The 14,392-nt window shown below is 39.2% G+C and overlaps 1 protein-coding gene across 1 annotated transcript in view; it reads left to right on the top strand.

The window, feature by feature from the left end:
• Positions 1-14,392, top strand: part of UVRAG (UV radiation resistance associated) — a 100,106-nt gene that overhangs the window by 45,826 nt on the left and 39,888 nt on the right. Inside the window, exons 8-12 of the mRNA XM_065634478.1 lie at positions 116-242; positions 1,173-1,257; positions 1,722-1,809; positions 2,383-2,443; positions 4,730-4,895. Of these exons, the coding sequence (XP_065490550.1) occupies positions 116-242; positions 1,173-1,257; positions 1,722-1,809; positions 2,383-2,443; positions 4,730-4,895 (527 nt within the window). The remainder of the gene's footprint in view (positions 1-115; positions 243-1,172; positions 1,258-1,721; positions 1,810-2,382; positions 2,444-4,729; positions 4,896-14,392) is intronic.

Raw genomic sequence — 14,392 nt, 5'->3', positions numbered from 1 at the left:
TTATTCTGGCATATGCTAGTCTCATTTTTCCCACCCCTTCTATGACCCCTTTTATAGAACTGTGTGCACAAAACCATATATATATTTATATATGAAACCATTTTTCTTCCAATAGAAAAAGGAGAGTGAATGTTTACAGCTGAAGATCCTGGTGCTACGTAATGAACTGGAGAGGCAGAAGAAGGCCCTTGGTCAAGAAGTAGCCTTGTTGCATAAGGAAAAAAATACTTTGCATGACAGAGGTAAGTGTAGAAGAGTAGTGGCCTAGCTTATTATCATGGTGACCAAAATGCAGGTGCTGTTGTTTTTTTGCTTTGTTCATTCCGGCTCTAATGTTCTTGTGTCTTTCTTTATCTGAAATTTGCAGCCAGATATAATTTCTTCACCATCTGTGTTAGGCTGAATTCTGGTCAGCAGTTTCTGGCATCCTGTCTCTAGATAACTTCTTAACGTGACACCGTTCTAAAGTGGTCTTAAGTCTGTGCTTAATTAAAATTGGATGAGAAAATCAGAAGAACTGTACCGTAATGCAGCAAACAGTGGCTTGATGCAGGCACATTTTAATGTCATGAGGGATGTTACCGTACCTGCGATTGGGATCCCATTTTAAGTGTTAGAAGACAAAAATCTCTCTTAATAGCTTGTTACATAAGTGAAGGGTGAAGTGATCAGTCTTCTTGGTATTTTGTTTTACTGGGAAAGTGTTCTGTAGTAAAATACTGTATCATGGTCTCTTTGGAGCTCACCAGCGACCAAGCTGCAAGGATATTTGATGTTGTTGCAGGACTTTTTTTTTTTTTTTTTAATACCTAGTTGAGTCTAAAATAGTCACTACTAAAAATTAAGGTTTTTGCCATTTAATTCTGGCTGTGCAAGTATTGAGGTGACTTAACTGAATTACTACATTACTGAGGACGTGACGGGGACAGAGGTTAAAGGAAAATGACGTTTTGTTGGTTGTGTTTGGCTGGTGGATGGTTTATGGTGCATGAAGACTTGTGTTCCTCCTGCGCTGTTGTTCCCCAGTTTGGCAGTAAAACATGGAAAACAAGCATCTGAGAGAAAATGAAGGATTATTGCCAACATTTTTGTCAGTACCTACTTTTAAAACTTCAGATAACTAAGAAAATGCTTGATACTAATTTTTTTTCCTGATTCCTCATGTCGTTTAGAAAATGCATTTGAGAGTGAATACCAGAAACTTCAAGAGCATAACGAGTCGCTGCATGAATTAAGAAAGGAATGCACTGCTAAGAGGTAAAGAGTTATATTTTTTTCTATGATTGGAAAGGAAATACAGGCTTGAGAGTAGGATATTTGAAGTGAGACTAATGGCACCGAATTGTTCTGAATGTCACCCCAAAACTTCTGTTAAGACATCTCTGCTACACTTTGTAGATGTCTAAAGTAATAATTAACAGTGGTACATCTAGAAAAGAAGAGGAGAAATGCACGTGTAGACCATGATTGGACTTTCAGGTCTGTTTTAGTGTAACACAGCTTTGTAATATTTAATTGTCATAGTGAAAATGTGCATATAATATGAGTTACAGCGGAAAATGAAAAGTTAGCTTTGTCTTCTGTCATTATCTTTGTGGAATCACCCAGCTCTTTAGGGGAGAGGAGGTGATACTTAGGAAGATGCTTCCAGATACGATAGCTTGATGTCTTTACTTAAAGCTTTTAAGAAACTAATGATTTTGGGATCTCTTTCCCCAAAGAGAACTGTTTTTGAAGACAAATGCCCAGCAGACTATTCGATGCAAGCAATTGCTGTCGGAGCTATCCTATATCTACCCTATCGATCTGGTATGTTTGTAACATTCTAAAAATCTGCTTGATGGGAAATGAACTTCATACTTATTACTCTTCGAGCAAACATCATGTTTTATTTGTGATGAAACTTGCTTTTCTTTCATGCTGTTTTTTCCAGCTTTTGCTTGGATTCGATCCTTAGATTTCAAACCTCATGGGGAGAGGACTTAGGCCAGCATCTCTCAAATAGTCTCCACTATAAAAGTAGCCATAATTTAATGGATATTTTCCATTTTGTTTACAATTATATAAAGTAACCTTGACAGTAGGCTAGCTGAACTTTAACAAAGTGCACATAAACTGATGTTGAAATATCAAGCTCTGAAACCTTTTGTATAATCAATTAGTTAAGATGACATTCTTCCTTCTTTAAAAAAGTTGTATTTATTTCCGAATTACACGAAATGTGAACTAAAACGCTATGTCAGAGTTGCTCTGGATGTCATTGAATACTTAGGTTTTTTTCGTTACAAAAATACTTTGTTGTGATCAGATTTTGTGTGGCTTTCTGTTTTCTGGATATTATCGGTCCATTCTCACTTTCCATTGTTGATTTTAAACTTGCAGAATGATCAAAAGGATTACTTTGTTTGTGGAGTCAAGCTTCCTAATTCTGAAGACTTTCAAGGTAGCTGGATATTCTTAATGTAGTTGTTACAGTTGACACTGCTTCTAAACTTCATACAATTAAGTAAACTTGATAGCAATGGCTTAGGATCTAAATTTCTGACCGGAAAGGTCTAGACTAGAAGAAAAGGAGTCACATGGAGAAGATGAAGGGTAATGGGTACAAGTTACTCTTGGGGAGGTTCTGACTGAACACAAAAGAGAAATTTTTCACAATTATAACAATCAACCATTGAAATCATCTCCCCAGGGAAGTGGTGGATTCCCCAACATTGGACATTTTTAAGATGTCTAGACTGTACTTTTGCCAAGAAAGGTTGGACCAGATGATCCTTGAGGTCCCTTCCAACCTGGTATCTATGATTTTATGAAAATTATGCATTATTTATTCCTACTTCTTAGCTAGTACAAAGGAAGTTACTGTTGATTCTTAGAAAACTACCTCTGTATTCTAAGACTCAATACTGTAATACTGGAGCAGGTTGCCCAGAGAGGCTGTGGAGTCTCCATCCTTGGGGATGCTCAAAACCCAACTGGACACACTCCAGGTCAACCTGCTGTCGCTGACCCTGCTCTGAGCAGGGGGCTTGGACTACACAATTCGAGAGGTGCTTTAGAGATTCTGGAAAATACTTGTGTATGACCTAAAATTCTATTCCTTGTAGTCCATAAATCGTGATGGGGCAACGTGCACGAATCCCCATTCAGTTTGCTGTAGCTGCTGTTGAACTCGCCAAATAAATAAGGTTTTAAAGCTTCCTGACAGTATGGAGTATTTTACAAGTCAGCTTCTACTTTGACTGTCTACAGTCATCCTGTTACAGAGGCAAATATATAATATGCCTGTCTGTATAACAGTTGTACAGGTAACTGCATACATTAATCTAAAAATGTTAGACGTGAATTGGATCTTCATTAAAATCCTCTTGAGAGCTGCTCACTCCTTGTTCACTCCGCAAGGCATGTGGTTTCTTGGGCAAAAACCTCAATCAGTTGTCTTAATTCTTTAAAGCCATCCCATAGGTATTAATGTGTGCTAATAACATGTATATTGGATGCTAGAATAATGGAGGGATGATCCTTAAAATACATTGATTTGTCATTATGGCAAAAATCAGTCTGTTGCTTTGTTTTCCTGGTTGCACTAAATGTGGTAATGAACTCAGTTTGGTAATTCTTGAGAAATCAGTCGTGTGCATCTCTTGGTCCATTTTCAGTTTACTGGTATTAGTTCCTTACAAAAAAAAATACTAATTCTTTATCGAAGTCTCTAGAAATATTGTATTATGAGGAAGTAGTACTAAGGGTTCAACTTAGTGAAACATGCAGTTGTTTGAAAACCAAATATCTGGGTTGTATCTTAATTCAAACTCTTAGTAGATATTAGTGTGTTTTAAAAAAATCAAGAATCTGAAGCATCAAAAAAGTTTTATGCCCTAAAAAGCCAGTTTTGCTGCAAATGTTGAACACTTTTTTACAAAATCCTTTTTGAAAGGAGTGTAACTTTTAAAATTCATATATCATGCCTTGTTCTATAGAGCTCAGCATGATTTCATAGCTGTGACTGAGCATCATTATAAGATTTCTTAGAAAGTCCCGGGTTTAGGTGTTCTCCTGGGACTCCCTTGTGCCTCAGAAGAGATGGCTCTGTCGTCTTGTTTTTATTGGTGTGTACACTTACAAAGAAGAAAAATAGAGCAAAATAAAAAGGAAAAGCCCTTACATGGCTAAATGGTGTAATTTCAATCAGGAGACGTCTGTATATTCCTGGCAGATGAAGCTTTAAGGTTGAAACCTTAAATATCAAATTGAAAATGATACTTTAAAACAGTGGGTTAATTTAAGTTCTTCCAGTTATTGGCAGAGAACAGAGTTCATACCCTGGGGTCAGTGTCTCTCCAACTGATCTCACTCATGAATAAAAGTTAGGGAGGAATGCAGCTTTTCCCTGACCCCGCTCAGAAATGCAGAAAGTTTTAAGGCTTTAATTTTGTCTTGGGAATTTTGTTTCGCTTTTCCCATCTCTTTACCCTCCCCCGTACCCAGCCAAATGTTGGGAAGAGTAACTTTTAGCTTAGAAAGTGTAAAATTGGAAGGAGAATGAACCATCGCTCATTTTACATTACCCTGAAGAACGAATAATTGTGAAGCAGCCTAAAGTAGTTTCAGACTTAACTTCTGATAGCTTCATTAATTGTATCATTCTATAAGCAATAAAGATGAACTTGTGCTGAGCCTGCAGTGAGATCCAATTGATTAAATAATGAAATATTTTTGTTATTGACAGCGAAAGATGACGGAAGCATCGCCGTTGCCCTGGGCTACACTGCTCACTTGGTTTCCATGATCTCCTACTTCTTACAAGTGCCACTCAGGTATCCGATAATTCACAAGGGCTCCCGCTCTACAATCAAAGACAATATCAATGACAAACTGACGGAGAAAGAACGAGAGTAAGTATGTTGGAAATCTATGTATGTACTTTCTTCAAAACAAGTCAATGGAAACAAACAAACAAACAAAAAAACAAGAAGAAAAACCAAAACAAAACCAAACAAAAACCCAAAACAAACTAAAACAAAACCCAAAAAAACCAAAACGAAAACCAACCCCCCCCTCCCACCCCCCCCCCAAAAAAAAAAAAAACCCACAAAACTAAAACAAAACAAAAACCACAAACAAACCAGCCCTTGAACAGTTTTGGGTAGTCTGAAGTGACACCGAGTTTAAAGTTATTTTTTTACTGCTTTTCAGTAACTGTGGGACAGTCGTTGAGAGTTTCTCATGTTGGAATTCTGTGGTCTTACATAGTTCAGCTTTGTCATTCTACGTCCGTTGGCACACATATACTATTGGTACGGCTTCTAATAATGCTAGAAAAACTTAGATATTGTGTCTCATAGGTAAGTTTTGGCTGCTGATAGGAGAATTTGCCTTTCGTGATTTGCTACTGACTATGGGAATAAACTGCAGCTAGTGAGTGTAGCTTCACTGAGGGGTTAGTCGTTGATAAACCTGAGAAAATAACTTGGTTTTAGTGCAGAGGATTTTAACCAACTGAAAAAGAGCACTGTAACACTATTATCTATTATAAATCAACTTGATATTCAACGAAGAGTTTTTCGTTTGGTCTATAACCATTATCTTTCAATGTGTAGCTATGCTATTGTTACTGTGCTACTAAGAAACTCTTTTGCTGGCCTTAAGTCCATTTTCAGAATTCCTTCTCCTGAATTTTGCCTCTTTCCCCAGTGTCTTTGCACCTGTCTGCGCTAATATTATAATAGTGGTAATTATTGGTTAAGCTTCACTTTGTAGCCTGCAACTGAAGGATTCAAAGGACCGAAACACTGACTAGATGTGGGAATTTTTATCAGAATATTTCAACACTGACTGCTGATAGTCCAAATCAAGATGGAAGGGTCTTATTGTTCTTAAGTGAGAGGACTGGGATACTTGGAAGTGTCTGATTTCTTTGTGACTTTTGATGGGACAGCAGAAGTAACTTGCCTTGAGATTTAAACTCACTGAGATCTTCCTGTTTAGACACAATAAAATATGACTAGGGATAATTATGTCTCGCAAATTGATTTTGATACCATTTTAATAACTTGTCCAAACACTTCCTGGGTAGCTTAATAGAACATTAATCTGTTTTGCTTTAGTTTAGCTCTCTCGGCATATGATCACACTCCTTCCTGCCCATCAGTTTCAGAAGGGTAGCAAACTAGGACATTTATATCTGGAAAACAGATTTCTGAGCAGTAGTGCTGCCTGTGTGGGGGCGTATAGAGATTAAACCAATTTCCTGTTGTCTGAGACAGATTGGAAGGTTTAGCCCTTCAAGCCACGGCCTTCCAAACCCTCATGACTTAATACTTTATTTCACAATAGGTTACTGAAATGGAGAAAGTTTAGCTAAGTAGATGAATCCCAGTTGGGCCGTTTACCTGTGTTCTGTGAGATTTTTTTCAGGATTAGCTCCTGCCTGAGATCTTCTCTTTCCAGTTATTGCAAAGTCAATCCTACTGACTCTCAAAGGACTTTGGTTGCTATAGAAAACCTCAAATGTCTTAACTTGCAGTTTTCTTTCTAAACTAATAGCTCATGTTTCTCACCTGCTCCTGACTGAATTGAACGTAGCAATTAACAGGCATTATTAAATCTCTATTTCAATGACCTGTCCTTTAGCAGCTTTTCAAACTCTAATATAAACTGTTGAGTAATTACTATGAGATTTTCTCTATACACACTCTTTATTTTAACACATAGCATCATGATTTTTGACTAGGTTAAACATTTTGCTTGGCTTTGTAGTTTTTTGGGGGTTTTTTTTGGACTGTAGGGTTGCCCTGAGATCCGTATTAAGAGTTTATAAAAACCGCGCTTTAGGGGAATAGCTGATGTTTTCACCTGAAAGCAATTGAATAAGTACACATTTGTTTCTAACGTTATACTGTATAAATGTGTTACTTCACTTTCAAGTTTCTGTACCAGCTTTTTAAAGCCCTTATAATAAGCTGGTTAAATATTTTGAGAGCTTTCAGAACGTGGGTTACATTTGGGAAATACTTCATCTGCTTCAGGTTTGTTTACTTGGATGATCCGAGTCACTTAAATGTCAAGGTTTTTGTAGAACTACTCAATTTTGTCTGCTGCAATTATTGTAGGAGGCGCTGGTGAGAATTTGGCACTTGTTTGGCCGCATTACTGAAGGTAAAATGATGCATAGAATAATGGCCAGTGGCATTTAATATGTGGTCAGCTCTGTAATTGTAGGGATATTATTATTTGTAATCTATTCAATGGCTGTTCCCATCCTGTATTCCATAAAATAATTTTGATGCTACTAAAAGGCTGTAAGTTTTCTCCTATAAAACTGCTTTTATGACTTTCTGAACCACAAAACAAAGGCCAGAATATAGTTTTCACTAAGTATCCCATTAGGGCACTTCTTCAGTGGTCCATTTCAACACCTCCAGACTACATCAAATCTGTCGGAAGAAACGTTCAGAATGCTCAAAAGTTCTGAATCTGAAAGATTTGAGAGCAAATGATGGATTATATAACTCCCAAATTTGAACTATTTAAGACAGCAGCATGTGTTTCTGTCTAGTAACAAACTGTGTTGTTGAATAAACCACCTACATTCCTTTGCCATGTTCTTGTGGAACTGAAACCTCGCACTTCATCACATCCTCATAAACATAGTAAGAATGCTGAGATTAAACAATTTATGGTACATTCTGACACTATCTGTCAAGCCCTGCACTTAATGCGTCTGTTAGTCGTCACCCAGATTTTTGAATAAAGAATAGCTTTCAGTTTAGAGCAAAATAAGGATTATTTTGCCTGGGTGAGTCGTACTTTATGACATTGCCAGTGTTGGTGTTGCTGCTATTGTTGTATTTCTTAGATAATTTTCAGCTCTTTTCTTTCAATGCCGATACAAACTAAACATCTCACAAATTAAATGTCTGCATTTTGCTGGCTGGAAGCTACTGAATCTTTTGAAATCACATCAGTCTCCTTGTTAATTTTAAAGGGACCACAGTAAAGCGCATTACACCATCTCTTTGGGAATCTTTTGGCATCTCTGTTGACTTAGTTATGCTTGGTTGCTGCTTTTTATAATTGAAACTTCACGTGACGCTTCTACAACCCAGATTTTGAATATTTAATAGAACACGCATTTAATCAAATGACATTAGACAGCTTGGAACTATCTATATGCATTTAAGAAAAATAACATTCCCTGGAGTTTAATCACATTTCTGGTACCCTCATGTGTCTGGACCAGTGAAATGCACCTGCAGAGGAATTATTTCTGTTGTATTTTTGCATTTTCATGCATATCGCGTCTCTTAAAAGATTTTTTCAAGAACTCTTACTTCCCTGCAAGATAGTTTGGAAACGATGGTTCTAAGAAATAGCAGGACTAGAGAAGTGGTTGTGCCACTGTACTCAGCGCTGCTGAGGCCAAACCTTGAATCCTGTGTTCAGTTTTGGGCTCCTCATCATAAGAAGGACATAGAAGCGACGAAGCTGGTGAGGGGCTTGGAGCACAAGTGTGATGGGAGCGGCTGAGGGAGCTGGGGGTTCAGCTGGAGAACAGGAGCTGAGGGGAGACCTTCTGATCTCTGACCTGCCTGAAAGGAGCTTGGAGCCAGGGGGGGTCGGGCTCTGCTCCCCAGGAACAAGCGCCAGGACCAGAGGAAACGGCCTCAAGTTGCGCCAGGGGAGGTTGAGGTTGGATGTGGGGAACAATTTCTTCCCCAAAGGGCTGTGGGGCATTGGAACAGGCTGCCCAGGGCAGTGCTGGAGTCACCATCTCTGGAAGGGTTGAAAAGGCGTTTAGACGAGGTTCTCAAGGACATCAGTTAGTGCTAGAGTTAGGATATGGTTGGACTTTATGATCCTGAGGGTCTCTTCCTACTGAAATGATTCCATGATTCTATTTTAGACACACTCATTTGCACTGATAAAGAAAACTTCCATTGTATTGAGTGAGGTTCACACAGCATTGAGTCATGCAATCTGAGTTACTGACAGCATAAGTTATGAAATAAGTTTTATTTCTCAGGCCTGTGAGTAAAGCAAAGTTTATATCGAAACCAGTTCTGCTACAAGATCACTTCCAAATTACTTTTCTTGATGCCTTGTCTTTCAATTCATTTAAGTGTGGCAAGCTGGATTTGCAAGTGAGTAGAAATCAGTGTTGCTGGACAGGCATAAAGATAATTTTGGAGCATTTGGAAACTACCTGTTGAATGAGCGTAGTCTAAAAGTGGTTCTCACTACTGTGAAGGGGAAAATCAGAGTTTCAGGTGTAGTAAACTTACTACAGCTGAAAGTGGTTGTTGCTTTGTTGCCTGGTAATAGATAAGCCTCTTGCAACAAAGCAATCTGAAAAACCGTGACACAAGCAAGTAAAGAATATCCTTTTACTGACATTAACATCTTCCAACTCAGTCGAGAGGTTTTTAATCATATTTGGTACTTCAACTGAGATAATAAAATGGCTGCTTTGGGAAGAAATCTTGGCAAACTTAAATCAGATGGAGGGAGATGGTTTGTTGAGAAATCTAATAGCTGTCAAAGCAAAGTTGATTCTTTGCAGTAGATTGAGTGTGTGTTACATGTTCGACTATATTGCTCAAAGAACGCTTTTTGCCCTGAACTTATCTTGAACTGCATTTTTATGTTCCACATTCTTGAGGATATTTAGCTAGAATGCAGGCTTTTATACTTGATCACCAAAATAATGCTTTTGCCTTCATTGAGTCAGCAAATATTACTGTGCGTAGATTAAGAATTAGATCAGGTGTTCTTTAGTAAATTTAGATACTGTTAATACTATTTCTGGGAACTAGAAACTTTTACGTGCTCCTATCCCATCTGAAAAAGCAGATTTTGTTTACTGCAGTAGACGAGACCACTGACCCCAGACATCTACAGCTGAGAAATGTTTCTGTGAAGACACACTGGTCTTAATTTACTCCCATTGGAACACTATACTCCTGATGAGATTATTTTTCAAAACATTACTTCATTTTTCAAGAAGCGGCGACTTGACCTGTATAAAGTTGTCCTCTAGTTAAAAATGATCCTTCAGTGGCAGGGAGATTTACAGTTCTGATAACGAAGTCGTCTGCCCTGTCCTTACAAATCGTCCTTGCGTTGCAATATCCATCACAGCATGGATGTAGCAAGCCTTGAATTCAAGCTGAAATATTGCACAGAAATGCACAATCTACAAAAAAAATCCATGTTGCTTGTTCTGTGGATTGCTAGCAATTTTTTTTGAGGTGTTCGAAAACGTTATTTGCTGAACGATATAAATTGGTGACTTGTCTTATCGAGAACTGCCTGACTTTCATAATCTGGATCTTTCTTTTTTTTTAATATATATACAGCCCATACATATTGAAGCTATTGTATATTCTCCAAGAGCAAGGTCACAGCAGTTACACTTCTTAATAGAAAGATGGCAGCCCTTCTGCTTTCGATTATCTTCTTGTTGAGCTATTCAGATAGGCATTTTGAAAATACTTTTCAGAAAGCTAAGCTTCCAATATGTTTTCCTTTCCCAGTAAACTAATTATCTTTGTGTCGTGTAAAGCCTGAATGAGGATATGCTTTTTTTTCCCTGGCAGTCTGTATTTTTGTCATCAAGTTTGTTTTACAAGTATAGCTTTTTCTCTCAAGTAGGAACTAAAAAACATATAGTAATCAAATCTGAATTCACTTGTGGTTTGTGATTCATATCCATGTCTTAATCTCATCTCTCGCAAAGCAAAATGCACACTTGTAATCCCCTTTTTTCTGCCTTTTAATTTGATTTCAGCGTTGCTTACCAGGTGGACTTCTTACTTTTTTGTTTAAAATTTTTCCAATCATGCTGATTGCTGGCAGACTACTTAGCTGTTCCTCATAGACTAATAGTCACCCTAAGGTCAGTTTGTGGCCTCCACCATCAGCTGGTAGCTTGATCTAAAAGAGATCTGAAGTGTTCTGTGTTGCATCTCTATAATGGAGAAATCTGGTGATGAAGGTAGTTTCATACTGTTGTTTTAGTTGTGTTCCTTCTACCAAGCACTCAGCTGTTTGCATCTGCTACTTAAGATCTGTGCCAGTCTCTGCTCCGAAGCTGATATAACCATGGCACAGCTTATCTGAAAATTAAAGAGTTTTTGAAGCCAAAGCTTCTTGTGCCTTGGTCTTCTGGTGGAGTGCTAAGAGGTTTCCCTGTGGACTGGGCACTGGGGAGACCAAACCTCGAATCCTGGGGTCAGTTTGGGGTCTCTCACGCCAAGAAGGGCCTTGAGGTGCTGGAGCAAGTTGAGAGAAGGGAATGGAGCTGGGGAAGGGGCTGGAGCACAAGTGTGGGAGCGGCTGAGGGAGCTGGGGGTTCAGCTGGAGAACAGGAGCTGAGGGGAGACCTTCTGATCTCTGACCTGCCTGAAAGGAGCTTGGAGCCAGGGGGGGTCGGGCTCTGCTCCCCAGGAACAAGCGCCAGGACCAGAGGAAACGGCCTCAAGTTGCACCAGGGCAGGTTGAGGTTGGATCTTGGAACAATTTCTTCCCCAAAGGGCTGTGGGGCATTGGAACAGGCTGCCCAGGGCAGTGGTGGAGTCACCATCCCTGGAGGGGTTGGACAGACGGAGATGAGGTTCTCAGGGACATGGGGCAGTGCCAGGGCTGGGCTAATGTTTAGACTGGATGATTTTGAGGGTCTTTTCCAATGAAAATGATTCTATGAAGTGCTGGGGGTTTTTGTGCTTGTGGCTCTTTAGCAGGCTACTCTTCCTAATTCTTCGTTCAAAGCGTCCTGGGGAATAGTGGTGTCAAGTGAACTGGCTGGACAATGATAGTCCTTCTCGCTTAAAAGGCTTTCAAAGTTTGCTTTCTTCTCATATGGAATTGTATAATGTCCGGAGTTGGAAGGGACCCACAAGGATCATAGAGTCCAACTCCTGTCCCTGCGCAGGACAACCTCACAGTTCACACCATGTGTCTGAGGACATTGTCCAGTCTCTTCTGAGCCCTGAGCAAAGCGAGACAAATATCATGTTCACAAACACAGTATTGTCACCAGGGCTGGAGACCAGGACCCCGAACCCAGGCAGGTGATGGAAGAAGGTGCCTTCAACTCAGGATGGGTTTCTGATAAAATATCAGAGCTGTGCAAACCCTTTGGGAAATTTCTGAGATGTGGCAAGATTCAAAGGGCAGTTGGACATGCAAAGTAGCTGCAATGCACTTTTTCCTCCGTCTTCCAGCTTTCACGAGAGGCACCAGGTGTTCTCCAGCTCTGCAGCAAAGATGGGGTGAGGTCTATAAACCCTTCAGCAAGCAAACCCCAGCCCCTTCATCACCCATGAAAGCACTAAGCAACCTCACCAGAAGAAATCGCTGGTCCTCTCTCAGCTGTCTCCTGCCAGGTCGTTACCCACTTTGCAATTATTCTTTTTATTCCTGCCTATGCCAGCATAGCTAGTAATTTTCCAAATAGTGTTGCATCAAAAGCTTTACTGGAATGCAGAACCTGAGGTCCCACTACACATTTTTTCCTTCTAGAAAATAGGTGTCAGGCTTGGGGCCGTGACACCTCCCTGGGGAGACAGTCACGGCCCCAGGCTCGATCTCAGCACTTTTAAATAACACAAGCTTTCTCCTTTGGATGCAACATTCCTTTACAATGAGCAAACAGGACATGGCTGGGTCGGAGGGAAAATACTAATTCCTTCTTCCCCTGCCTACCTCCCTTCAGCCCCCCCAAAAGGGGTGAGGTTGAAATAACTCAAACTTCAGTAAATATTTAAAGCGTCGTCTTGTACACGCCTCATACTTCAGTCATATCAAGCAAGAACTTGTGACTTTTTCAGGTTGTTATCTTATCTGGATTGGGCTGTTTAGTTCTGTCCTTGTATAGAGTTTTCTATCCATGGGCTTAAGCTTGAAAATCATTGGTTTTTAGATGGCCATATTTTTTAGTAGTGTTGTGCCCTAGATCTGATGGATGAGTCTCTGCTATCACACCAGTCACTGTTACAGCCACAGAAATCACATCAGTTCTTTATCTGTATAATAGTGAATAATTTGGTTTCAGCTGCATTCTGCCAAGTCTGCCCCGGCGTCATCTCCCTGCAGCCTTTCTGCTGACTGTCCTTGAAAATTAAAAGTGAAGGAAAAAGCCACGTCAAATTTGTTCTCTGACAAATTCGGTGGATGTGGTTGGGCAGGAAGCAGTCAGGAGTACACAAATATGGTACAAATACATTGGTAGCAGCTTCATTTAGTCATTGGCCCAAGTTTCTGATTTTCAGTTAACTATTCGGTAATTCAGTGTTCTTAAAACATAAACGTCTTTGCTGTTAATTTAGCTTGCAAAGCTACAAATATTAGCGGTCCTTGAATTTTTGCATCACTTTGAAAATTAAGGTTATCTAACACAATTCGCAACTAAATTTGGAATTTTACTTACATTTGCCAAATGGGATGTAATATGCTAATTTACATTGTGCTGCACTTCAGCCTGTGGAAAACAGTTAGATTTGATGTGTAAAAATCATTATTTTACTGACTTTTTCCCTAAAGATCTTTATGAAGGAGAGATTAAACTTTGAGACTTTAATATAATTTGGCATATAGCAGAAATCCGAACAGAAGAGAGAATAAAAGATCTAAAACATATGGGGTAATACCAAAGTAGAAGCAGGTGAAAGCAGTTAAAAATGAAGCAATTTCTTCAGCTTTAAAAATAGTTTGTATTAAAGACAGGCGGCTACAGACAATAAAAATTGGCCACCAATATATTAGTACATATGTGATTTTTCTTGATAGAGAGGAGTTCATAAATCACAGAACAGAATAGTAAATGTGTTTGGACTTGAATTCATAAGAGATACTTGAGGTCTGAAATAAATGTATGGAATAAGGATTCTTTCAGCTTTTCCTAACGGTTACCATCTGACTGAACCAAGAATCCTGTGGTGATTTACTGCAGGGTCATCAAACACTGAAGTTACTCTGTAAACCAGCGAAGGATTAGCTGAGGATATAAAATCAAATGAGATCTTGATGGCTGATAAGTTCTTGTCTCAGGTCAACTGAAAAAGGTGGGACCGTGAAAACAAGTTCTTAGTGTTTAGAGCTGACTATTTAGCACAATTTATTTCTGAGGTGTAAGAAGGGTGATCTAATGCTTAAAACACAGAAATTAGGCTTATATTTTTAGCTTTGAAACAGAGCTCTGGCTTTCCAGAACCAATATCTGTGGGCAGCATAGAGACCTTTATTCTATAGCCAATTTTTTTTAGTTTTAAATACATCAGTATTAGCGAGCAGTTGTGGTTCCTGCCCGTGCTGTCTTATCAAAACCAGTGGTTTAGTCCATATATTCAAAAGTCAGTAAGAGAGGGGTTAAAACCCTTTCTTTTATTAAGAA

This window comes from Caloenas nicobarica, chromosome 1 (genome assembly GCF_036013445.1).
Source record: "Caloenas nicobarica isolate bCalNic1 chromosome 1, bCalNic1.hap1, whole genome shotgun sequence".
Lineage (NCBI taxonomy): Eukaryota > Metazoa > Chordata > Aves > Columbiformes > Columbidae > Caloenas > Caloenas nicobarica.
The sequence above is the reverse complement of the archived record's forward strand: the minus strand, read 5'-3'. Positions and strand labels throughout refer to the sequence as shown.